Genomic DNA, 27,433 nt, shown 5'->3' with positions numbered 1-27,433 from the left:
ATTTTTTTCTTTCTTTGTTTTTCTTTTAATATTAGCCACACAGTTAGGCAAGGGTTTTGAGCTTTTCTCCTTTTTTTCTTTCTTTATTTTTGTTATTAGATTTTTAAATAAACATATATTGGGAATATGAATTATGGATAAGATTTACAATTTATGTATGTTTTAGATATACTACATGTTTTATTAAGTTGAGCAACTATCCATATCATGTAATTTAAATATATTTTTTGTATAAGTTCTTTGCTAAAATCAATAAAAAAATATTTTTTAAAAGAAGAAAGAAAATGCCGTGGAGTGACCCAACTTGGCAGCAGTTGGAGAAAATTTGCATCTGCTGTCCACCTGAAGTTGCTTCACCATGTGTGCATGAATAATGGAAAGTGCTATTAGCTTGGCTGTTATTTGGCAAGCAATATCTGGTCCATTAGGTTTTGCTCCTTTCCTGTTAGCTGTGAACCAATTTTTCCAGTTGAAAGAAAAGGAATTTATGGAATAATTTGAGCATAAGTGTATAGTCAATGAGAAAAACTGCCAAATGCTGGGAAGCTGTAAATTGGCTAGGACCAAAACTTGGATGATCTGTTCCTTTCTACTGCCTTCCATGGATGCTGGCTGACTCATTGAGTTCCTTCAGGGTGTTGTGTATTGCTACCTCATCTGCTGTGTTTGGTGAAGGATATAGAAGTCAAAAGCAGAATGGAAAATAGTCCAAAGAAATTGGCTGTGCTATCAAACTGAAAATGGGACATGATAATGTTGCAGTTTCCTGCCAAGTGAGTTAAGAATTCAGCTCTGTGACAGCTGCAGGCAGCAAGCAAAGTTAGGCCTGGATAAGACAAATGTGCTGGAGAAGCTCAACAAATCGTGCAGCCTCCGTAGGAAGTGAAAGGCAACCAATGTTTTGGGCCTTGGACTGAGAGAAGGGGTGGCACAATTGGAGGCAAGAGCACCAAGGAGAGAACTTGTGAAGATGCTGCGCTCATTTAAATGCAGAGGATGCTCTATTCATTGAACCTTCTCCTGCAAATAAGTGATTGTCTCTATTGCTATTGCCCTTGCTAAAAGATCTGGTTTTGGCAACTTCCTCCCATTTGATAGAAAAAGAATGTTCTTCCGTTGCTTTAGATTGTTAATTTGGAACTCCAGGGATGTGTCAGAAAAGTTAGGACCTTATTTCTGACTCATCTTCCTAAGATTGCCCGTCAATCATAGTTTTGTGGCCAGCTCTTAAAATCATGACGTCGGCATCTATTCGCATACCCTGTTGCCAGTTAAAAATCCCCTTACAGGACTTTGAAGGGAGTTACTTACATTAACAGCCATGCAATTGTTCAGCTAATTTCTGTACAAACTAATTTGAAGGCCTGTTATTTGAGAAATGTGCACAGCACCTTGTGCATTGATGATTTTCCCATCTTAAGAAAAAATCAAAATGTGACAATAGTGCAAGAATTTTTTTTTTCAAAATTTATTTATAGTATCTCCATACATTCATTTCAAATTGACTTAGTATAGTATTACATAATAGATACTAAAATAATTTTCAAATTTTCACCCCCCCCCCCACCTCCCCTAACGCCTTAGGAAACCACCTTGTGGTGGTTAATTCCCAAAAACCCAAATGGGTGTGGTATAAACCACAAGTGGCATATGACTTTCGGGAGCAGGAGTACCACTCCCTCCCCCCCCCCAGGCAGACAAAATACACGTATAAACCGAAAAATCATCATTTCTTATATCCATAAAACCCTGGTCCATCAATTTAACCAATCTTATTCATAAACTCTTTTTTTTGAAAATCCAAACTTGATATTAAATTTTACACCCTTTCCACCCTCCCAACACTGAGTTAAACATTGTTTACAATCAATAAAAGCTTTTTTTTAAATTTTTTTTTCAAGTCTTCCTGAATTTCATCCACTGAATTAAAACACCTCTGAACATCCCAGTTCAACACCGAATCTTCCATTCTTCTCAGTCTCAAGTTGAATTTGTAGCTTACTTTCAAAAAAAGTTTTTCAAATCTTTTAAAATTTTCTTGAACATAATTCCTTTGGTCTTGATCTTCTAAAGCATCAATGTTATTCATGTTCTTTCTTCTATGTTTCCCAATTTAATATCAAATATGTCAATCTTCTCAATGTTAAGTTGAAATTATTGTTTATTTTCAAGAAAAACTTATTCAAAATTTTTAACTCTTCTTGGACATTGCTCCTTCGACTTTAATTTTATAAATCATCAATCTTGTTCATAGTTTCTTTCTACTGAGTTTCCAAATTTAATAAAGTTTCCGTTTTTTCCAATTTTCTCAATATTAAACTGATCTTGTTGTTTAGTTTAAAAAAAAACCTTTTCAAAACTATTAAAATCTGTTTGCAATGTATGCATACTCACAGATAATAAATTCACTCTTCCAATATTCCATCCAAAAAAAAATCACTGATAAACCTTATTGCAGGTCAAGGAGTTCCATATATATGTTTATCTTCAGAAAATATTTCAAATATTTCAAATCAACATTCATCGCCATCTTTCAAAAAGGAGTCCGAAATCAACTTTAATAAGTTCTGTTCTTGAGAAAATTCTAGCACCAACTCCGGCTCTGTCTGGGCAAATAGGTCAAATTTCTTCCAAAGTCAAAGAATGTAATTTTGTTCTGTATTTATAGATAATAAGTTCATCCTTCCGATATTCCATCCAAAAAAAAATCACTAATAAACTTTAATGTTATCTGGATTTTTAAAACTCACGGGCAACCAATGCCAATTACTGCAATTTATCTTCATAAAACATTTCAAATCAATATTCATCACCATCTTTCAGAGGGGTGTCCAAGGCCAGCTTATCCGACAGTCCAATTAATGAGCTCGTTTCTTAAGAAGATTCCAGCCTTGACTCCATGGTTCTGTCTGGGCAAGTAGGCCGAGTTTCTTCCAAAGTCGGAGAGTGTAGTTTTGTTCTGTATTTGAACTCTATTTTCCTTAATCTTTGTTGCCATTTTAAACTAAAAACAATTGATAAACAAAACAAAGACTTTTAACAGAAAAAAAATATTCTTAAAACGGGTATTTATATAACTGCCTGGGGGAGACCGGGAAGGCACGTCCGCTCCCTACGCCATCTTGCCATGCCCCCCAGTGCAAGAATTATTGAAAAATAAATTCCTCAGTCTCCATACAAGAACAAAATCCTGGATTTGTATATCACCCTGACTTCAGGACATCCCATGTGCTTTTTTAATTGTTTTTTTTTAAATTTACAGCACAGAAGAAGCCGATGTCGGCCCTTTAAACCCCTGCTGCCCAATTACACTCCAACTTAACCTACAAACCCCATACATTTTGAAAGGTCAGAGGAAACCAGAGCACCCAGGGTACAGACATAGTGGAGAATGCATAAATTCCTTATAGACTGCGCCAGATGCGAATCAGGGTGATGGCACGGTGATAGCGCTGTGCTAACCACCTTTCATCCTGTATAATTGGGCGGAACAAGTTTCATGGATCAGAATGGTCTTCTACCATGCTGTATCATTAAAATTAAATATAATGCACCTTCACTGCCATACTGTAAGCCTAGACTTTTTTTTTCCTTGGAAGGGGCAAATATGTCTAAAGCTGATCAAGAGAGAGAGAGAGAAAACTATGGTAGACATGAAAATCATCAATTCTTTAATGTGGCCCAACAGATCCAAGTTGCCTGTGGAATTATAACTGCTGAGTGCTTTACTTACATGAGTCATCATCGCTTCTCTGACTGTAATCAAGGTAGAAGTGAAGGCTCTTGTTTCGTTTGCTCTAAAGTTGAGCTTCAGGGCTGTCTATTTACAAATAACCTGAATACACAATTGCTGGCAACCCAAGACGCACGTTCATAAAGACAGCACTGTGGGGTTTTTTATTGCTTCCTAAACAGTGGAATTTTACAGCCTTAATGTTTAAAATGAATCAGTTAGTAAGGTAAGAGAATAGCCACATTGTGAGAGTGAATGGAAGCGAATCCATAGACCCTCATTTACTCGGGGTTGGGGTGGGGGGGTGGGGGGGATCTCTCTTTTGCTTCCCTTTCTCTGATTGTAAGGGGCACTGGGGAATTTCTGCTGATTGTGAATTTTTGTCTGCCTTGCAGTAGACTAAAGGAGATTTTGTGTAGTATCACATTTTCTGTTTTACTAAATGACAATAAAATAATCTTGAATCTCCCTCAATAATTCAGCTTTTCAATGCCACTAATTTCAGGGTTTATTTCATCAGTTGCTACATGGGCATAAGATAGAATAAAACTTCTCTTCAATGTTTTGCTGTTTATCAAGTAAATATTGTTTGCATGTAGGCTAGTATTTTTTGGAGGCATTAAAGTTATAATGTGTACAGGCATTTATCCAAGTAGCATTGGACCAGAAGCTGTGCCTGCAAAGTTGCTTATTTGCACCATTTCTACTAGGATCAAAATATTCATGTGACAGTTAAATATTGAGATATAAGCGGCACTTTATAATGTTTCAACTGTTTTCAGCAAATGACGAAAGTGAAGGAGGCCATTATCATCAATCTGTGTGGTTTCAGGTGTCCATAATACAATTACAGCACAGAAACAGGCCAGTTCGGCCCTTCTAGTCCATGCCAAACACCTACTTCCACCTAGTCTCATTGACCTGCACCAGTCCATAACCCTCCACACCTCACTCGTCCATCTACCTATCCAACTTTTCCTTAAATATTAAAATCGAACCCACATCCATAACTTTGGCTGGAAGCTCATTCCATTATCTGAGTCAAGAAATTCTCCTCAAGTTTCCCCTACACTTGTCCCCCTTCAATATCAACCCATGTCTTCTTGTTGGAATCTCCCCCACTCTCAATGGAAAAAGCCTGTCCACATTGACTCTATTTTTCCTCCTTTTAATTTTGAATACCAAATCACTCCTCAATCTTCTACACTCCAGGAAATAAAGTCCCAGTCTGCTCAACCTTTCCCTGTATCTCAAACCCTGAAACCCAGGCAACATTCTTGTAAATCTCCTCTGTATTCGCTCTACCCTATTTATATCCTTCCTATAATTCAGCAACCAAAACTGAACACAGTATTCCAAATTTGGCCTCACCAATGCCTTCTACAACTTCAACATGACATCCCAACTCCTGTATTTAATCCTCTGATTTATGAAGGCCAATATACCAAATGCTTCTTTCACCATCCTATCTACATCTGACGCAACTTGCAGGGAATAATGTACCAGAATTCGTAAATCCCTTTGTTCTACTGCACTCCTCAATTGTCTACTGCACTCCTCAATTGACAAGTGTAGGGGAAACTTGAGGAGAATTTCTTGACTCAGAGAATGGAATGAGCTTCCAGCCAAAGTTATGGATGTGGGTTTGATTTTAATATTTAAGAAAAAGTTGGATAGGTAGATGGATGAGTGAGGTGTGGAGGGTTATGGACTGGTGCAGGTCAATGAGACTAGGTGGAAGTAGGTGTTTGGCATGGACTAGAAGGGCCGAACTGGCCTGTTTCTGTGCTGTAATTGTATTATGGACACCTGAAATCACTCAGATTGATGATAATGGCCCCCTTCACTTTTGTCATTTGCTGCAAACAGAAGTTGAAACATTATAAAGTGCCACTTATATCTCAATATTTAATTGTCACATGAATATTTTGATCCTAGTAGAAATGGTGCAAATAAGCACCATTAGTCCTACCAAAATGTAGCACCTTACATTTATCAAGTATTAGACGCCATCTGCCATCTTTCAACCACTCTTCTAACTGTCCTAAAACCCACTGCAAGCTTTGATAACCTACTTCATTTTCCACGACACCACCAATCTTCGCATCATCTGCTAATTTGAGAAAGTCACGCCCTCATGATATCCTTCATTCCCTTCCATTACATTATTTTCCACTCAAAACATAATCAATTCTGTCCTGAATTTGCTGATCAAGTCATAAGCAAATACTTCCCATAGAATATACGCCACACATTTACATTCTACTTCTGCATTAACTGAGTCCAAGCAATGCTGTCATCATTCCTGTGTATTTCTTGTATTTCATGCGGAATATTGAAATGGAATAATTGGAAGCCTCTCGCGCTTGAATTAGAATTGTTGTAACATCTAGATCAGAAATTCAGTGAATATACTGTAATTTTGTGAAAATCAGACTTTTTGTTTAGATTACTTGTGTCTATTTGGTCATGAGCATTCAATGTGCTTTAAATGCATACTTCGGACTTCCATTAGGAATGAGCACAAATACTTTTTTTTATCTGAGAAAATTAGCAGTTTATTTTCAGTATGATCTATTCTTGGATGGTTTATCTCTCTATCCTACTGAGAATCAATTTGCATAGCATAATGAAGAGATGTGGTTTAATTATTATTCTTTGTGGACAAGTGAATATATCCTAGCATGACAGAACCTTTGTTCCTTTGAGATATCTATTATCGTAATGTATGGTTCTCCCTGCACTTTTTTTTTTAACACATCTCCCAATGGCTGATCTTTCATCTGGTTTCTCCCATAATCAAAATCAGTCAGATTTGTGTCCTTCTTGAGTAACTGCACAATTTTTGGCATCGAATATATATCAGCTGGAACTTTTCATTTTAGTAAACTTGCACGTCCATCTCAAGTAGTTGGCGGATTATTTATGCCAATTACTGATGACCATCCCTCCAGCCATGCGAGTAATTTGATGGCAATGTCATTTAATACAATTATTTAAAACATCTGAGGAAAGTCAGGCGGAAGGAGGCTGCTAATTAGTCTACCTGTTAAGATGATGGTCTCCCCACCCCTGGCCTTGTCAACTAGTGGAAAGTCAATTTAAAATCTTCCCCATCTTGCTGTTCACAGAGGCAAGTAAAATGGATAAAGCTATCAAAGAAATGCATCATTTATTGAATGCAGCCAAACTTGTTCCAGCACCTCATGTGAAGCTACTCACCTTCCAATTTGCCTGTGAATCCTCGTACTGCACTCGTGTCCCAACACTCCATTAAACTATTGCACCATCTCGATAGATGTGAACTGTTCCTGTGAACTGTTTCATCTCCCAGACTGTGTGATTTCCCATTGCTTTGAAAAATAACTTTGGATCAAATGCTCTGAAAGAACAATTCTTTTCATGGGGATATCTCATCTTGGTGTGTTCTCTGGCTCCCTGTTACATTTTAGTTGTAGGCTTTTCTACAATCTTGTGGTGGTCTTGGCTGTTGCTTCTACTCTTGTAATTTTCCCTGGCATCATAATGCTCCACCTGCTGCCCTGCAGTGAGGTGGGCATTTGCTCATTTCTCATTGGCAGACAGCTAAGCAGAGAGTGTTGCAAATCCCTTGGCTGATAGAAAAAAATACCTTCATTTGAGTTTTTGCATCAAGGAAAACATAACCTGTTATATATGTTGTATCACAAATAAGCTCTGGGAATATCACATTCTTATTCTCCATCACGAGGAGATTTGGCATGTGGTTAAACCTCTGCAGGTGTACCATGGAAGGTTTGCTGGATGATGGCATCACTGCCTGATTTGGCAGTTCATGTTCTCAGCAATGCAGAAGGCAGCCAGCAAAGGTAGCAGGTCTATTACAGGTTCCGTCCTCCCATCCACTGCAGACATCGATGTGAGGCACTCTCTCAAGAAGGCAGCCAACATCAGAAATGATCCTGTAATGTAGATAAATACTGGGATAATTTGGTAAAATTAGGGCAGGTTACACACATACACATATTTTAAAACAGATCATATTTGAAATACTAAAGAATTAACATTCAGTAACATAACAGGAACTATGGAGAATGCTATGCACATTTCACAAGTAGCTGCTCATTGAAATTATGTCATCAAATGAATTGACTGGAGACAGGTCGTCTGTGTTGAACATTGTTACAAGGCTTCTGACCTTTCTGCAAAATGCACAGAGAGGTCACTCCTGAAAAGTTTGTTTACCTAAAACAACAGATGGGAGCAAAAGACTAACTCCTATTGTTTGCTGGAGAAGGTGGGGGCATTGCAAGAGAGAGAGTCACATGGGCTTTCTAGCAGAGAGATTTGTTGTTCCAGGATTTCCACAACTGAAGTACCACCATTAGCCACCTCAATGTCTCGCTGATTAAACTTGCCCCATCAGGGTTCTCCAGATGATAACCTCTTTCATTCAGGCTACCACAGAGTTCCTTTCTGTTCTTATTCCAAGTGAAACATCAGACAGATAGCACTTCCAACCATCCGCCGCTCTGGAGATTTCTGTTTCAATTCCAACAAGCTTCCTGCTTGCTTCAGCTGTGACTGTTCAGCTGTCTTTCAGTGTCTCACACACACATTGGCTGAGAGAACTTTTTTCACCCCTTTCCCTCTCTCTCTCTCCAATGACATAATTTCAATTAGCAGCTACTTGTGAAATATGCATAGCATTCTCCATAGTTTCTGTAATGTTTCTGAATATGAATTATTCAGTATTTCAAATAAGATCTGTTTTAAAATGTGTGTGTGTATGTAACCTACTCTAATTATATCAAATTATCCCAATATTTATCTACATTACAATCTCCATCACCCCGAACACATCCTCTTCTCACTGCTGCCTTCAGGCAGAAGGTACAAATGCCTCTAGATTCAAGAAGAGTTTCTTTCCAACTGCTATCAGACTCTTGAACCTCCCCTTGGTACACTAGTCATAGTCTGCACTATTGCGAGTTACTTTTGCTCTAAGGTTACCACTAGTTTTTTGTTCCCTTGAAAGTTTTGCATTTAGTTGCCGAGCTCACGCTTTGCCCCCAGGCTTTACATTCCTCGGGTGGATTATCTTCAAATTCTATTTTCAATTAATTAAGTTAACACTACCTTTATCTTCATCAAGTACTTGTCACAGGGTTGTAGAATATTTCAGCAGCGAAAGAGATCCTTCATCTCAACAATGAGGATCAAGTTGTTACTCAAGCAGGTTCCATTCGCCCATATCTTCTCTCAATGTTTCGTCTCCATATATCAGTTTAAAAGTCATTTAAATGTTATAACTTTACTTGCCTCCACCACTTTCTGTGCCAGCTCATTTCATAAACCCACCACCCTCTGTATAAAGAGTTCCTCTCTCACCTATGCCCTCCAGTTTTAGATTCCCCCTAGCTTGGGAAAGAACCTATGACTATGTATGCTCCTCAGGTCCATACTTCAGACTCCATTACTTGGAGGGGAAATGTCCCAGCCTACCTATGCCCTTGTAAGCAAAGTGACCAATTTTTGCCATATTCTCATTCTGAGTTCAATTTTCTCGTCCTCTCAGCCAGTGAAACAATAGCCATTGGATCTTTATTGGAAATGATCATCGTCAGGGCTGTGGCGGGTGACTCTGATCTTCCATTGGATCTACTGCTCTTTCCGTGAAGGGGCCATTTCACCCCAAAGCATTCATGACTGCTGGATGCCCACACTGGCTAATGCTGCTGTTGTCTCCGAGAGATAGACCAATCTACTTAATCCAATCCATGACTGTGATGGCTCGTGCACTTGTGTCCCATAGCCACAATAGATAACTAGACTGGACTAGTTGTACGAACACCAATAATCTCTCTCATAACTTGGAGAGCCCTTCCTCTACAGGCAGAAAGTGGGGAAACTGAAAACCAGCACTTCTATGTTCAAAAATAGTTTCTTTCCAACAGGTCTCAGACACTTGAACCTCCCCTTGGCGCACTGATCAAAGTTTACTCCAATGGTACTCAACCTTTTTTCTTTCCACTCACATACCACTTTAATTATGCCCTATGCCATAGGTGCTCTGTGATGAGTAAGGCATTGCTTAAGGTGGTATGTGAGTAGAACGAAAAAGTTTGAAAACCACTGTTTTAATCGTCCCTAATTGACTCGTTATGTGCACGGATTCCTAACTCCAAAGGAAGTGGTCCAATGACAATATTTCTCAGTGACAAGTGGGTCTAGAGCAGTGATTCTCAATCTTCCCTTCCCGATCACACACCACCTTAAGCAATCCCTTACTCGTCACAGAGCGCCGATGGCAGAGGGAATACTTAAAGTGGGATGTGAGTGGCAAGTAAAAGGTTGAGAGCCACTGGTCTACTCAAAGGTTGAATTGACACAACCTCCAGCATTTTGTTCCCTGAAATGCTGCTTCAGGCAAGAGTGCTATTGATCCTGGGCATCAAGCTGTCAGGCAGCAACACGAAACATCGTAGCTTTCAGTGCATTAAATGGGCTTCAATGTCGTGTTGTAACCCTCTTCTTCACATGTGCATTTGATGGAAGGATTAAAAACAATTCAGGAAAATATATTCCCCCTCAACAAATAGTGTTGGGAAAAGGGGCCTGGAATTCACTGTCTGAAACCATGCTGGAGGTATAATTTTTTTTACACATTTTTAAATATAGTAATTCTATGAAATGGGCATTTTCTTAAGAACATTTGGCCTCTGCATCAGCTATTACAGAATATATGCATTAGAGAGTATTCTTATTGCAATACATAAGAAGTAGCAATGGTGCAAGCTAACTACTGGAAAGAGAAGAACAATCTCCTCATTGAATATCAGTATTTCCCCAAAGTGTTCAGAAATTCTTTTTCTCCAACCTGAGCAGTTTGGAAGAATGTATAAGCCATCTGTGCTTTAATACAGAAACCCTGACTGAGCAATGCATTCTGCTGCCTTCTCATCCAAAACCACAGAGCAGACCGAGGACTTAATTATCAGTGGTTTTCAAGGTTAGATTACAAGAGCAGCAGGCAGCTGCATACAATGTGAAACTTTCACATGCACCCATCAATGCTGACCAAATTGTCATTCTAGATTAGTCCCATTTGCCTGCATTTGGTCCATATTCTTTCTCATCCCTTCTGATCCATATATCTATTCAAATGTGTTTTGAACATTGCAAATGTGCCTGCTTCTACAGTTTCCTTATTTAATTGCATGAACAAGGAGACCAGGAAAGCTGTTTGCAATCTCTAATGAATAATATCTAAGCAAAAAATAAACATTGTTTTTTGTTCCAGTGGTGATACAAGGATTGATCCTGAGGACCACATTCCTGATTTCATGTGGTTTCTTAGTAGGAAGTGCCACAGTTGGTGTAGCAGTTAACACCACGCCTTTACAATGTCAGCAGATGGGACTGGGGTTCAAATCCCCCACTGTTTGCCCCAGGGCTCTGGTTTCCTCCCACCATTTGAAGCGTGCAGTGGGTGTAAATTGGGCGGCACAGAGTCGGGGGCCAAAATGGCCTGTTGCCCTGCTGTATGTCTAAATTTAATTTAATTTTTTTAAAATAAAAATCTACATAACTTGAGGAAAGATGAAATACTTATGTGCTCTTCCAGGGTCTGAAAAAAAATAGAAATCTTTAAGATTCAAGACTCAATTTATTGTCATGTAATAAAAACAGTGCAATACTATGCAAAGTTTGTTTTCATCTGCCGTAAGGCACACAGGTTCGCCATTGGCAGAAATTGCCTGAATCGCCTCTTACAGTGAAAGAAAGAGAAGCAAAGGAGAGACACCGTGTGTCCATTGTTACAGGCTTATGTTGTTCTTAATATTTATTTTATATAATTAATATTTAAGTAAAGTTACTGTTGTGGGGGTTGGATCAGAGAAAAACACACAGATAACAATTTGAGTTGTAAAAGCTAGTTTATTGTTTAATTGAAATACTGAAACAATTGAATGTTTACTCAAAGAGTCACCTGTTCAAACAACTGGCCTTCTGTCATATGACTCGTTGTTTTGGGAAATTGAAACTATTGATCAAGCAAGTCATGTGATTTGAGACACTTGAAAAACAGCTGTTAGTATCATCAACAGGAGCCATCTAGACTGAATTAAAGAGACTCTTGGGTGAGGTGGTCACTTGTGCTGCCCTCTTTGTCAGAGGAGAGAAATCTGCTGAGGCCATTGTAATGATCACTTTTGACTGACCTCTATCTGGATAAAGAAAGCAAGATCATGCTTGCATTTGGATTGTGATAATTTTAATGGTCATTTTATTTAACCCTTGCCTGGGTTCATGAAAGCATTGCATCATCAAGTCATAAGTTCAATAACCTCTATGCAGGAAAGGAGGGGAATTGTGATAAATCACTCGTATGAAGAAACATTTCTATCAAAGCAACTCGGCAAGAATTTGTGAGATTTGAGAAGTCTGATGACTCTGACAACATAATTACTTCAGTTTAAAGATTTTGAGTTTCAACACAAGGTTTCTAAGAACTTTTAATTAACTTTTCAGAACTATGCCTAAGCAATAATAGTTTTGGGTGATCCATACACATTACATTAATAGATATTAATAAAAATTATTGTTCTGAAGATATCATTGTCTTGGTGAATTTCTTTTGCTGCTGGTCTATGACGTAACACCATGGTTTCCCCTTCAGCCACAAAGAGTCCAGTCCAAGCCATTAGCAGCCCGAACTCCAGATCTGAACCTCCGACACAATCAGGAACCGTTCAGCACCCCCGGCACCCTCTCGCATCACAGTTCTGAATCCTAGTACCCCTTCAGCAAGTCTTGAGCTAGTCTCCAGCAGTCCGCAGCCTGGTGTGATTCCCTTGACTGCAGTTGCCAGCAGCCCGCAGCTGCCTGGGTACCTCACCTTGAGTCACCAACAGCCCCACCACCTATGTGTGTGTGTTCTTCAATCTGAGAGTCCCTCACTGGTCCCCTGCTGTGGTCACCATCCTATGGGTCATCTCCTCTGCTTCTCCTTCTCAAATGGGGGAGGGGGGTGTTGTCTCCCTTTTTCTGGTGAGCTGTGCCAGTCCTTTGCTTCCCTGGAGCAGAGGATTTGGGGGAGTATCTAAACAATTGGCCTTGAACACCTGATGATTGATGCACTGAGTTAAAAGTTTGGAGAAAATATCTGAATGAGATGTGAAATTTTAAAATTCATAATTGATATCTCATGAAGAAATATGTAGTTGTGTGGCGGCCCTTCGCGTCTTCCCCACGGGCACAATGGTTCAACCTGTGTAATTGACATCAGAGGCTGAGAGGAGACCTTTACCATTGACAAGTTGAAACCAGCCCATTTGGACATTACACAGCTGATTGACCACCCTCTCCTCCCCATCCCCCCCACAAAAGAGGCCAGCCTTCCAACAATGACAACTTTCTGATCACGGGTTCTGGGGGGGGGGGGTTGGGGGCAGTCATGTCACGGCCCTTTGCAGCTCCCCCGCGGGGCCTCACAAAATGAAGGGCAAACACGACGATCCAGCAGGCTGCACGAGGCCCGCAGCACTGCTTTCCAACTGGCCACAAGCAAAAGAGCTGAACTGGCCCATCAGGGAGAGCAGATTACAAACACACCAATCAGTGCGGAGAGAGTTTTGACCACGTCCCTCAGCTTGAGAATAAAAGCAGGGCTGTGACCCCAATAAAGCAGAGTGTGTTAACTATACCTAACTGGGGTTGGTGTCAATCTTTCTAAGATAATCTGCATACAGCTATAACCTCTCCTGTGCTATAGGCTCCGTAGAGCCATAATTTGTAGCAGCCAGCTACTGTTGAAAATGTCTCCTACAATGTTCTGATTTTATTCTAAATTGATCGCATTATCCAAATTAAACTTCTAACTGTCTTAAAAGACATCAGTAGAGAGTCGATTATTTTGAGGACCTTAAGAAATAATTCACACAAACCAACAAAACAAAGATCACAAACGAGAAGAGTTTTATTCCAAAGTTTCCTTAATTGGTGCTTAGCGGAAATAAACCAGAGGAAAAGCTATCAAGTAGTTTATTGCCAATTGAAATCTGTTGAGATTCTGAGAGAAGGATTATAAGAGTTAATGAATCGGAAGCAGAAAGACAGGAATGCTTGGCAAATTATTTTTTTTTTGGAAAAATAATAACAAGCCGCATTGTGGACCTGGGCAGGATTCACTAGAGGGTTTGATTAATTATCTCAAACTTTTTTCAGCTGGTAATTATGCTGGAAAATATTTGCTGATTTTAAAAGGCCATGTTGGAATGACCTTCACACTTTATGCTTCTACCACTAATATTCTTATAATGTGAACTGTTTAAAATAAATTTGTGCATGTTATATTTTAAAAATAGGAATAATTGCCCATACTTTTTTTGTGTGTGTGGCTTCAAATTGAGCAGAGAATGATCCATTTTTGAAAACAACTTTTCTTTCCTTAGACTTCCACGACCACTGTCAACATAATGGTTACTGATGTGAATGATAACGACCCAAAGTTCGATACCACCTTTCCGAAGAACTTCACTGTATTGGAGGAGGAAGCAAATATCTACGTTGGGCAAGTCAAAGTAAGACAGTTCCAACTCTCTTTTGCTTTTTTGCAAACAGCTGCCAAGAAATTGGATTAATTAGTTCTTGATTTTTTTTTGTGTGTAAAAACATTTAAAATTTATTTGATGCATGAATTTAAGGGACTGTGCCAATTTTGAATAATAATGGGACCGGTGGGCAAATTGGCCTAGGGTCTTCCACACCAATCCACTCTTGCATCGAGAAAGATCTCCAAAGGCCGTTTGTGCAGTTGGTGACATCGTCACTTTGCTCAGTCATATTTTCCCCTCTTGAAGCAATTAGAACCTCCTGAGAGTCTAACAATTCAATTCTTCTTTTGTCTCACCAATGGGAGCTCACTATTTGTAGAGAAATTGATGGGTTTATCATTGACCACACAAGATAATTTGGGTGGGGGGGGGGGGCTCAATTTAATTTCCAGTTAGTCTATTAAAGTATCATTTCCAAGACTTCTTTGCAATGAGCAAATTTAGAGGCTCAGGTTTTCAAAGCCAGTCATGACAAGGAGATGTGACCTGCTCAAGGAAATCTTTGGTCCATGCTCTCAGATCGAGACTGTTCTCTCCCTCAGGTTCAAGGTCACCCTGACCAACAACTTCCTCAGTGTAGTATAATTCTCTGAGTCCCCAGTAGATTTCTGCTCTGCTTCCCAATTGTCTGCTCATTGCTACATTTGCAAAGATAGTTTATTGGAGAAGAGTTTATCTACTCAATTGCTCCATGTTCTGAAAGCAGTGCTGTGCCCAGACATCTCCACACTCAATCCCCCCCACCCCCCCACCCCCTTAATGGTGGCCCTGTCAAGTCTTCTTGCCCTTGAGGAACAGGCTAGCCCATTAGTTAGCAGCTCCACATTGGATGAATTTTGGTCCTCTATCCCATTTCTGTGCTCCTCTCTCTAAACCCTTGCTAACAATAATGTGCCTTACTGCTTTGGGTGCCTTGCTGGGGCAAGTGCTTTTAAGGGCTGACTTCCTTGTGTATCCAGATGGACTGAATTGGGTTGTGTAAAACACCACAGCTTCTATTTTACAATAATTCCAGATTAAACAAAACCCGGTACAATATTGCAGAGGCTTTTATCCAATTTGCGTGATTTATTTGCCAGTGATGTGAACAAAACTTTTGACGTCTTAACAAAAACAGTCTTGTCTAACTTGGCATTTATTTTAGTTGTAAAAGTTTGAAATTGTTTTGTTCCCACCATGAAACTGAGTTGCACGAGACTATTTCAGCAAAAACTAGAAGGGCCAAAGGGCCTGCTTCTGCACTGTTATGTCCCATGCTTCTATTTAAATTGAATTTAACTTCATTTTAATATGCATCTCATTCAAGGTCAGAAATGTTATTTAATATTGAAGCAGTTTATAACAACAGAAGGTCTGATATCGTGTCAGCTGCCAAGTTGCATTCAGGAAGCACAATTGCATGGAAATATTTTGCTTATCACTTGAACTTTGTATTTTGATGTAGTAATTAACTGAATTCATCAATCAATGCATCACAAATATTGCACAGTTGGATTGTAACCTGGAGAATTTAAGTGAGATTCATGAATCACCATTGTAACTGGAACTATTTTTAAACATGGCAAATGTTTTCTGCACCTGCTTCATGGCAATTCCTTCACTGGGTCCCGTTCTGCATTTTGTCCTATTTGGATCAAACTTTGTGTTGGAAGCAGTGAGTAAGTGCAGTGGGAGAGGTGGAAGTCAACACCTTCAGAAGAAGTGCCTCAAAACAGCTCAGAAACTCTGGCCACTCTAAATCTGGCTTGGCTTGCTGTCAAGCCTTAACTCGGAAAGATTTATAGCATTTAAAATAAAGCAAAGCACAAAAATTTAAAACTTTTGAAACAATTAACTAAATTAACCCAGAAATAAAAATGAGCAAATACTTACCTGTCTGCCTTGAAGCTATTACTGTACTCTCCATTTAACTAATTAGAATGGTTTTTTTCCTGTCCACTGATATCTGTCCTGTTGTGGGGATATCAGACAAGTTTTGACTGCAAAAGTGCTGGGGAATAGCTGCAAGTTTGCATTTTGCTGCTGGACTCCAAAGGTTGGCATAGTGGTATGGTTGTTGTAGCGGTTAGCACAATGCCTTGACAGCGCCAGCGATCAGGACCAGACCTGAGGAGTTCTCCCCGTGTCTGTGTGGGTTTTCTCCGGGGGTCTAAGTTTTCTCCCACTCTTCAAAAATGTACCGGGGTGTAGGTTAATGGGTGTAAATTGGGCGGCACAGACTCGTAGGGCCGAATTGGCTTGTTACAGTCTAAATAAAAAAGTGTCTAATATTAAAATATATTCAATAGATCATTGGTATAATACAATCGGCAAGTTCTAGACCTCTGTATTAATGAATGGGTCTTCATGGAAGATATTCATGCAGATAAATACCATCAATTCCATTGCTGGAATGTATTCAATCATCTCTATTGAATTATTGCACAATGAGTTTGTTTATTGGTGTCAAAATAAACAGGATAATATTAAAAGTTGAGAGCTGCAAAATTAATTTGTCCAGCACCCAATAGGGCCACGGGGGGTAGCTGTTCCTTGGTTAATTCTTGGTTAATAAAAGGGATGAATTACTGTGAAATATTTTGTAGAGAGAAAATTTGTAAATAAAAAATGGATAATGAATTGCACTTTGGATGTTTAGATACTGTGTCCTTCTATGGGCTGAATATGGTACACTATTTATGATAGCAGGAGGTAGATGTGTTAATTAGGGATGCACACCAATTTGAATTAAATTTGGTGGGTAACTTGCATGTACACTATTTGTGACATGAGGCAATATGGTAAAAGTGTCAACATTTGAAGTCTTTTTGCAGTCCTGAAGTATTTAGAGAAGACATGCAAAGGATGGTAATCACTGAGCAACACAGATTTTATGCTGGAGGCACATGAGAGACAGCAGATGTTGGAATTGGGAGCAACAATCAGCTGGAGGGATTCAGGTGGAGCAACATCAGTAGGAGGAAAAGAATGGTCAGCCTTTCAGGCTGGAGCCCTTCATGCTGAGAATGCAGAGGGCTGTAACTGGTATAATATGGACAGGGTGAGAGGGGGGTGGGAGGTTTAAAGATGATGGTCAGTTAATTGCCTGGTGCCAGAGAGAGAGAGAGAGATGAGGGGAAAAAAGGTGCAAGAGGGGGCACACGGGGAGGGAACTGAACATTAAATTTTCCAATTTCAGTCTCTTTTCTCTTTCCAGTTAATTTTACTTTTCCCTGGACTCATTGTTATCCGCTACTCCCTGTCCAGTTGTATCATCTTCCAGCCTCATTTCCCTTGGATTCTCTTCCCACTCCCCGCAAAAAAAATCTGTCATTCCCTAAAACATCTTTCCCAACAGCTCTCTTAATGGCACCATCACCTTCCCTGCTTCTCAGATCCCAGCACTTACCACTCCAATCCACCCATCAAGAGTCTGCGCCCTCTTGCAAAAGCTCCTGCAAAAAAAGTGTTGTTGTGTGGCCTGCTCTAACAAACCTTTCCCAATTTATCTCCCAAACACCTCTATATACTCTGTCACACAATCATCAAGCATTTTAACTCCTTCATAACGGAAGGGTGACTCAGGCTTGCCTTTGCACTGCCAGTTTGCTGCTGCTATCATTTTGAATATCACAGATGCTCACGAGACCACAGTGAGGAAGATCGATAATATTCACATAAAATACTGTAAATGTGACAATTCTCAGACAAACCCTCTTGCCAGATTATCCTTTGAGCTGTGAAGATATGCAAAACAAATAAAACATATTAAAAAAAAGAATGGCATAATATCAATTAGATGAAATTGCATGCAGAATTTTGAGTTAACATATTTCATTTCTCTTATCACCATAGTTGTACAATAGTTGACCTCAATCTAATTATAATTGTTGTGATTTATTTCATTGTTTTGATCTTTTGATCTTTTTATTTTGAAATTTTCATTTAGTTATTTGTATCATGACAGAAAAAAAATCAATGAATAAAGCACTGATCAAATATAATTGTATCCAATGATACAAAAAATACCTTTATACTTTCTCTCCCCAACCCCCCTCCCTCCCAAAAGTACAAAAAAAGAAAGAAAACACCTACTATTTAATATACAACAATACTAGCATATACAATCATTAATTTTATTAAAATTTCTGATTGAGGAGTGGATAAAGTAGAAGAGGTGGATGGAAAGTATTCAAAAAATCCACATGATTTCCAAATACTATAAAAATTTTCAACTAGATTCCTTGAAATATATGTAATTTTTTTCCAAAGGTATACAATTTCGCATCTCATTATTACCATCTACTTAGTAGCACTTCCTTATCACCTTTCCAAGATGTCGTTATACATTTCTTTGCAGTTGCTATTTCAATACTTTTTTAAAAAATTGATATTTATGCAATTTCAATTTTGTATCCTTTTCATATATATATCACCGAGTAAAAATATTTTTGGATCCTTTTCAATCTTTATCTTCATAATTTGTCCTAGTGATAAACTCAATTCATTCCAAAACCTTTACACTTTTGCACAAGACGGCACTGAATGCAAAATAAAGTCCCTATTTCTTTCATACATCAAAAACACTGAGTAATTGGAATTAAGTCCATTTAATTTGTATGGATATGGAGTCTAATTGATGAAGAAAATTATACTGAACCATTTGATATCTAACGTTTACTATATTCGTAACACTTTCTTGACATAATTTTGACCAAATCTCCTCCTGAATTTTTCTATTTAAAATCTTTCTCCCATCGCATTTTTGATTATATCTTTTTTCTTTGTGGTTTCTTGTAATTTTTGATCTTATTTATCATCTTTCATAAAGCTTGTAGTTAATGTGTTATTTTATTTCTTGCTTAGCTTTTAGTGCTATTTTCCCTTATTCAGTTGATTGCATTTTGTATAGGATGATTCTGTTTAATATTTTTATGCAAGGGCTCATTTCATGCTTATATAGTCTGATACTATGTTGAGTGATTGACATAATTGACGACTTGAGCTGATTTTAAATTTACATACTGTTCATCTTTTCTGTATTGCCTTGCCTGTCTTTTTCCTTTTTGAACCTATATCATTTATACAATTTGCATAAGTATAAACAGTCCAGTCAGTCAACGTTTCAGTCAGGACCCGAATCGAATCTAAGATGAAGAGAAAGGTAATACAGTAAAACCCCTGGTATTCGGCACCTATGGGGATTGGTAGATGCCATATAATTGAATTTTCCGGTTGCTTGAGATTGTATATTGCATGGATTGGCAAAACAGCGGCGAGGTGTGCCAATTTTGAACTTCTGTATTTTTTACCTGTTTGTTTTCCATTATTTTTTTTGCCGGTTGCTTCAGGCTAGCAATTGCTTGAAATCTGGATACCAGGAGTTTAACTGTGCATTGAAATACATATATAAAGGGGGGTCCACGCTGCTGAAGATCCAGCTGCGCTGGATGGGTCACGTCTCCAGAATGGAGGACCATCGCCTTCCCAAGATCGTGTTATATGGCGAGCTCTCCACTGGCCACCGTGACAGAGGTGCACCAAAGAAAAGGTACAAGGACTGCCTAAAGAAATCTCTTGGTGCCTGCCACATTGACCACCGCCAGTGGGCTGATAACGCCTCAAACCGTGCATCTTGGCGCCTCACAGTTTGGCAGGCAGCAACCTCCTTTGAAGAAGACCGCAGAGCCCACCTCACTGACAAAAGGCAAAGGAGGAAAAACCCAACACCCAACCCCAACCAACCAATTTTCCCCTGCAACCGCTGCAATCGTGTCTGCCTGTCCCGCATCGGACTTGTCAGCCACAAACGAGCCTGCAGCTGACGTGGACTTTTTACCCCCTCCATAAATCTTCGTCCGCGAAGCCAAGCCAAAGATAAAGGGGGGTAGGTGTAAAGGAACCTATCAAACCCATTTTAAAACTGGTTGTCACTGTTTGTTCACAATTGGCCCTTTCCCACTGGAACCTTGTCCCAGGAATTGATGGCCAATTTACGATTAAGGGTCCAGTGGAAAAGGGTAACAATCAGCACGTCGGCATCAAATGACATAAGATCACTCCGGAGATTGACTGCCTCGACCCCTACTCGCATCCACGGTGTCAGCTGACACCGGCGTGGTGATTAAACCAGTGGAAAGAAGACAAGTTGCAACCTGGGACTCTTGTTGAAGGTAGACTCTCCTATCCCCAGGGATGACTCGTGGTCAGTTGGAAAGCAGTTTGTGGCCCAGATGGGAACAGCAAAAGCGGCGTCTTTAACCGGGACACTGCACGGCCAATTAACTGGGATGCCAATGGAAATAGGGCTACAGATGCTAAATGTTGTTAAGGATTAAAACCAAGAAGTGTCAGCTGTACAGATTTGCATCAAAGCAGACATTTGATCCCTCATGCACATAATCATGACTTACAGGAACACTGCTTGTTCCTTCCCCAGCTTCAAATATTTATCAAGTTTATCGAAACAATTATCTCTGCCACTGCTGCCTGCAGCAAAGCATTTCACACTCCAAGAAACTTTTGTAGGTTCAGTTCTTTACCTAATTCTCTTAATCACAAAATGTAAAATGTTGTTACTGCCTCTACAATCAAGGGAAATGGGTTTTCGTTCTACTGGATTAAAATCCTTCATTTTAAGAATATTCGAGCATGGTGACGGTGGAACATTGTAGGGAGAATCCGTTCACTTGTTGGCCAAGCAAGTTATCTGCAGTACGTGTGACCTTGTTCACCTAAACTTTATGCTATTTTGTCCACATTTAAAAACTTGAAAACTCATTCATTGCCAGGTGATTTGACTTGAAGACATAAAATTCACATTCGAAATTTACTGTTCCTTTCACTAATGAAGTTGCCCCTGGTTATTTTTTTCTGCTACATTGTCTCTTCTTAATCTTCCCTGTTTCAATGAAAATGCCCCATGAACCCAAACATTAATAAATTCTATTGTATTTGCATAACGTTAACTTGAGAGCATTTTATTTTTCAAATCTACCTCAATCATTTCACAAGTTGCAATCGTATCTGTTGAGGACAACTCAGTTGCTTCCTTGCCAACACACGCGGCTGTTTTGAACCATGGATATAATACCAGCTTTTGAATAGCTAAATAACAGAGTACCTGAAGTTTCACAGGAAGCTTTTCAATGTGAACATCCAAAGTGCCAACATGATATCTTGATTTGTGTTACAAATATAAATTCTTTAATTTGTTGCAGGAATAATTAAATGTCAACCTGTCCTCACAGAGTTAATTAATATTTGAATGATCATCTGAAGATAATGTAATTTCTTCGATCATTTGTAGTTTTCTTATATTTCATGTTATTTTCTTGCAACAGAGGAGAAAGTCATTAGGCCCATCAAGTTTCTGCTGGTTCCTAGAAAGCATAATCTTATTCCCTCACTTATTTCCCTACAATCTATTGAGATAACCATCAACCCCCTTCCCATGCCTCCAGATATTTCTACTACCCTCCTACACAATGAGAAAATATACTGTGGCCAATAAACCTGACCGAGTATTAAAAACTCAGCTGAGTATTTTTTTTTTAAAAAAACTATGCTGACCAACTAACCAATGTATTCACAGATATCTTTAATGTCTCCTTTTGGTAGGACGTATCCACATGTTTTTAAACAGGTGTCTATAATACCAGTGCCCAAGAAGAGTGTGGTATCCTACCTAAATGGCTATCAAGCAGTAGGACTCACATTGACAGTGATGGTGTTTTGAAGGCCTAATGTTGAAGCATATAAGCTCCTGTCTTGACATGGATCCATTCCAAATGGTTTATCATAGCAACAGATCTATGGCAGATGGCATTTCACTACCTCTACACAAAGCCGTGTGGATACCTGCACAGCAAAGATGCATACATCAGGATGCTCTTTATCAACAACAGTTCAGCATTCAACACCATCATCCCCTCAAAATTAGAACATAGAAGACTGCAGCACTCCCTGGGTTACCAATGTCCAACCTAGGGACAACTCGTCCTTACAAACAGATGTCGTTCGGAAAGAGAATGCCATCCAACATTTTAAGTCATAATCTACTTCCGATTCGAGCATGCTTGAGTCAGCATTGTGAGAGAGTTTGCCGCACGATAATCTCGCATGATGCTGCCATCGCCCAGCATCACAAGAGAGAGTAGAATCCCGCATATCAGAAGCGCAGGAGCAGATTCGAAATTGAAAGTGCGGATTCAAACATTCAGTTCCCGGGGGTACTCCAGGTCGATGGGAACAGATTGCTCACAAATTGGGTCGGTCAGCGGCAGATGTGAGTCATTTGGATTTGTACTGTATATTGAGTGGCAAAACTGATCAAGACTGGTTGTGTAAAGGCAACATTAGTCTGGTTAGACATTCTCTGGCAAAAGAAAACTGCAGTTGTTTAAGGTCCTGGAAGTAAACTATTAACTGAGCAAGAACCAGATGTCGAGGAATTTCAATCACAAAATCAACAGCTGTAATTTATTACTTATATGAGGATTATAATGGTTAAAGGTTTTGAACAGCAATGATGTGATCACATGAAGATGATACCACAGTAGAAAACCATGTCATTTTGAGCTGTGAAAGGATATTGTTAGGTTGGTTTGGGAAAATGATTTATATTTTGAAGGCAATCAGGCATTGTGATATAATTACAGATTGATCAAGAATCTTGAAAGAGTACACATATTAGAATTCCATTTATTGAACAGCAATTCAATAAATTAATTGGCTATTTATTGATATTTTGAGGGTTTTGAAAGTTGTGCAATCTTTAGGTTCAATTGATTGTGCTTTTGTTCCGGAATTTCAGCCTCCTCACAACATTATTGATCTGCGTTATCCAATTATGTACTGTTTTATTTGTATTGTGTATTTGAAAGTGTTTAGTATATATTTTACCTTTCTACGCATATAAAACACTGATAATCATTTGACTAGCTGATGCAAGATAAGGACCGCATTTACTTGCGTACAAGTTCAACATAGATAACGGAACTCGTTCTTAACCCACAGTACAGTACAGGCCCTTTGGCCCTCAATGTTGTGCCGACCCATGTATTTCTAAAGAAAAGATGCTACCCCATACCCCCCTATTTTTATTCCATTCATGTGCCTGCCTAAGAGCCCCTAATGTTTCACCACCACCACTGGTAAGGCATTCAAACAATTATTTTATAGAGATTCAATCGGACCGAGGTTGGACTCTGATACCGGTGGCTGCATATCTTCTACATGTTCCTGCATGTGAACACACTTCATAGATGGACTTTCAAATACACTTCCAAATCCCTGATTCATTGCAGTGCTATGGCTAAACTCAATGTCATGCACACCTTATCCATGACTCCTCCAACAATGTCCACAGTAGCGACCTAGTGTGGAGCAATGTCCGGGACTTGGACCAAGAGAGAGCGGAATGTGGCGTGCCTCCATGTTTTAGACTGTTCTGAGTTGGGCTTCTGGCTAATGATGACACTGGGTCATTTAAATGAGCAACAGTAAGGTGTGCACTAGTGGATGACAATTAATGCAACTGCCGAATAAGTTTCAGTCAGATTTTTTTTTCTTTTCTTTTTTTTATATAAGGGGAGGGGAAGGGAATAAAAAGTTTATCTGATTGTTTTTCTAAGGGATGTTTTTGTTCTCTCAATGAATTATAAAGGAAACTTGGTATTAATGGAAATTCTGTATTTATATATTATTAATTATGATTTTTTTGTATAACAGATATGTGGTTGATATATGATTTTAATATTTGAACTTAGTTTTAAAGTGGATTTCATTTGTTAAATACATGTATTATGTTTGATTTAAATATATGTTTAAGGGTATTATTTTAGTATTGGTATTTTTTTTGTTGTTAGTAATTTTTTTTGTTGTTAAGTTTTATCCTTTTTTTTGTAAGTGGGTTTTTTTCTATTTTATTTACAACATTGTTAATTAATTCTTCACTCTATTTTGTGGGGGAGGGTTGGACTAATTTTAAATTAGACGATTAATGTTGTGCTATAATTATTGGGGGGGTTAATTTGTGTAGTTTAATGATGTAGTATTCTAATTTTTATTATCTTATTTTTTATTATTTCTTTAAATGTAATTTTTATTTTATTCATGTCATAAAATTTTAAATAAAGTTTAAAAAAGTTTCAGACAGAGAGGTCACATAACCCTCCACAATGTTCCAGACAGACAGGGAAGTCACATGTTCTTCCACAATCCACTTATAACATTCCACCCCTCGGAAGTCACATCACTTGCTGATCACTACAAACACAATGAAATAATTAGTTTCTAAACTGTAAAAATCAAAGTTACATATTACCACCATAAAAACGTTTAAGATGATACAAATCAAGTGGACCGATACAAAATATACACATGCCTTCCATATAATAGACAAGGTGCATTAGCAAACTCAATGACCACATTACCCCCCCCCCCCAAACCCCCCACCGACCAAACAGGAAAGTTGTGTTCCTGATGGAGCAGGGTGCTGTGGCAATTGCTTCCCAGTGTGAGAGGGGAGGGAAGAGAAAGAAAATTGTCTGTTCATCGACACTCATGCCTGGTTTCTCCGAATTAGTTGGCATATGAGTGGACCTTTACCACCAACGTCTGGGAGCAGGCAGTGCAAGGTCACCCATAAGGTGCCAAAGCTCGCGCATCTCACGCCTTGGCTTCATATTTGAGCACTCCCTCTGCACAGAGCCCAGGTGGCTAGCGCTGTGCTACCCTGTGGTGAGGAAGAGGACGACTGGCAGGTGTGCATCCAGGGTGTACCCATATTCTCGTGGTAATGGCCCATTTCTCTGGGTTGCTGTCTGACACCAAGATCCATTCCTGCTCATGTTTAATTTAAACAGGTGCCTCATATACCTGCATTGGTTCTCTGTAACGCGAGCCAGGAAGAATCAGGACTGAAAGTTGGCCAAATTAGTAGCTTTTACCCTGAAGCACCCATCCCATGAGGAATTGGTTTCTATTGTTGGGGAGGCTGAAGGGACACGGAGTGGTTACAAAATACACACAATATCTCCTGCTAATGAATAATCTGCAATCTGCAACATTGTAATTAAAAGGTGAAACTACAATTTCCTGAGAATGTGCTGAGAGACGTGCCATATATTTCTATGTTGAACCCTCCACCCCTCCACTTCAGCCTCATTTTAAGGGTTTTATGGTAAATATGGTCGATTGAGCTCCTCACCCCCATTTTCAGGTTGCCTGAGATTCCCCGTTGACTGGTGTATAAGTCAACCCTGCAAAGCTCACAATGCCTGAGATGGGCTGTTGACTGGCATATGCGTTGACCCCCGTAGATCGCGTGGATTGATCTGCTGGGCTTTGACTGGAGGTGATTGCTGTCATGGACTCAAGGCAACACACGACAAAAATATGAAGCGAGCTTTAAGTTGAAAGTGATAGAAATGGTCAAGGAAACCAACAACTGGGCTGTTGCAAGAAAATTTGATGTGTGTGAGAAGTTGGTCAGAGATTGGAGGAAGAAAGAAGAGACTTTAAGAAAATTACCAAACGGACAATGTTCTTTGAGAAAAGGAATCACTTATTGGCCAGAGTTGGAAAATTACATTGCAGAATGGGTACATGAACAGAAGCAAGATAGCTATATAGTCACCCAAGATAAAATAAGGACATTTGCACTGAGTCACACCCTGATTTTGAAGCCACATTAGGCTGGTGCTATTGTTTTATGAACAGGAAAAATCTGGTACTGTATTACACCAAAAAACAAAAATTGCACAGGAACTACCAAAAGATCTTGATCATAAAGTTGTACATTTTCACCAGTTTATTATACAGAACCGGCAGAAACACCAGTTTGCATTGGAAAATATCGGAAACATGGACAAAACACCCATGAATTTTGACATGATAGGCAATAGAGCAGTGGAATGGAAAGGCGTTAAAACTGTGCAAACCTGAAATAAAAGGACCAGGTTTACAGTGGTGTTAGCGTGCATGGCTGATGGGACAAAATTAAGACCCATGGGAATCTTCAAACAGCAAAATTAAACCAAAAATGAAATTTCCTGCAGGTATTTTTGTAAATTTTCGTGAAAAAGGATGGATGGATGAAAATGATGTAAAGCTACGGATAGACAATGTGTGGAACAGGCAGCTGGGTGATTTACACAAAGAATGGAGTTTGCTGGTCTGGGATATGTTTTGTAGCCACTTAACTGAGAACACAAAAAGTAGATTAGCACTAAATAATACTGACATGGCGGTTATCCTGGTGGTTTGACGTGTATATTGCAACCTCTCGATGTGTGTTTGAACAAGCCGTTCAAAGACCATGTGCACATGGATTGGAATACATGGATGTTGAGTGCAGAAAAGTCATTTACAAAAGCTGGGGTAATGCGTGCTACATCACTTGATTTGCTGTGTAACTTCATGCTTAAGGCATGGGACAAAGTTACAGAGTGTGATAAAATTGTTTAAAAGGTACAATATCTCTTGTGCAATTGATGGCACGGAAGATGATTTATTGTGGGACACTGACATCAAAACTGAAATTGCCTCACTAGATACAGACTGGGACCCATATGATGACAGTTTAAACAGTGAGAGTATGGATGTGCTGGCTGTCACCTTTGCTTCAGACGATAGTAGCAAGAGTGATTTTAAAGGGTTCTAAATGTGTTGTTGTTTTCAGACAGGGTGCTAATTGTATTGTTTTCAATAAAGATCTCAATGAAAATCTGTCACGGTCTTTTTTTTTGCTTTTTGATTGGGTTGACTTATTAGCCGGATCAGCGCAGATTGAATTTTGAGATGAATTTAATGTCTCAAAAGTATATCCGGTGTATAAGACAACCCCCCCCCCTTTTTTTCGATCTTTTTTTGGTTTCACAACTCTACTTATATGCAAAATATATAGTAAATACCACAGCTCCGGGTTCAATTAAAAAGATCCATTATAAAGGCGGTAATTGAAAGGTGCATGACAAAGGTTGTGTTAATGGCAACAACTCTTGCCTGTCAACTTAAAAGTTTTCTGCATAGTTCAAGACAACAGCTCCTGCAGTTGTGAGCTGATGGTGATGGCTGGAATACTAGGAAAATCAGTGGGGTAAATTACAGCTGTCTGTTA

General features: G+C 39.1%; 1 protein-coding gene across 1 annotated transcript in view; it reads left to right on the top strand.

Annotated features, from left to right (window-relative positions):
* pcdh15b (protocadherin-related 15b) overlaps positions 1–27,433 on the top strand; it is a 568,726-nt gene that overhangs the window by 201,252 nt on the left and 340,041 nt on the right. Inside the window, exon 17 of the mRNA XM_069899399.1 lies at positions 14,170–14,298. Coding sequence (XP_069755500.1) covers positions 14,170–14,298 — 129 coding nt within the window. The remainder of the gene's footprint in view (positions 1–14,169; positions 14,299–27,433) is intronic.

The sequence above is a fragment of the Narcine bancroftii genome, chromosome 10 (assembly GCF_036971445.1).
Source record: "Narcine bancroftii isolate sNarBan1 chromosome 10, sNarBan1.hap1, whole genome shotgun sequence".
Classification (NCBI taxonomy): domain Eukaryota; kingdom Metazoa; phylum Chordata; class Chondrichthyes; order Torpediniformes; family Narcinidae; genus Narcine; species Narcine bancroftii.
Note: the sequence above shows the minus strand (reverse complement) of the source record. Positions and strands in the feature narration are given on the sequence as shown.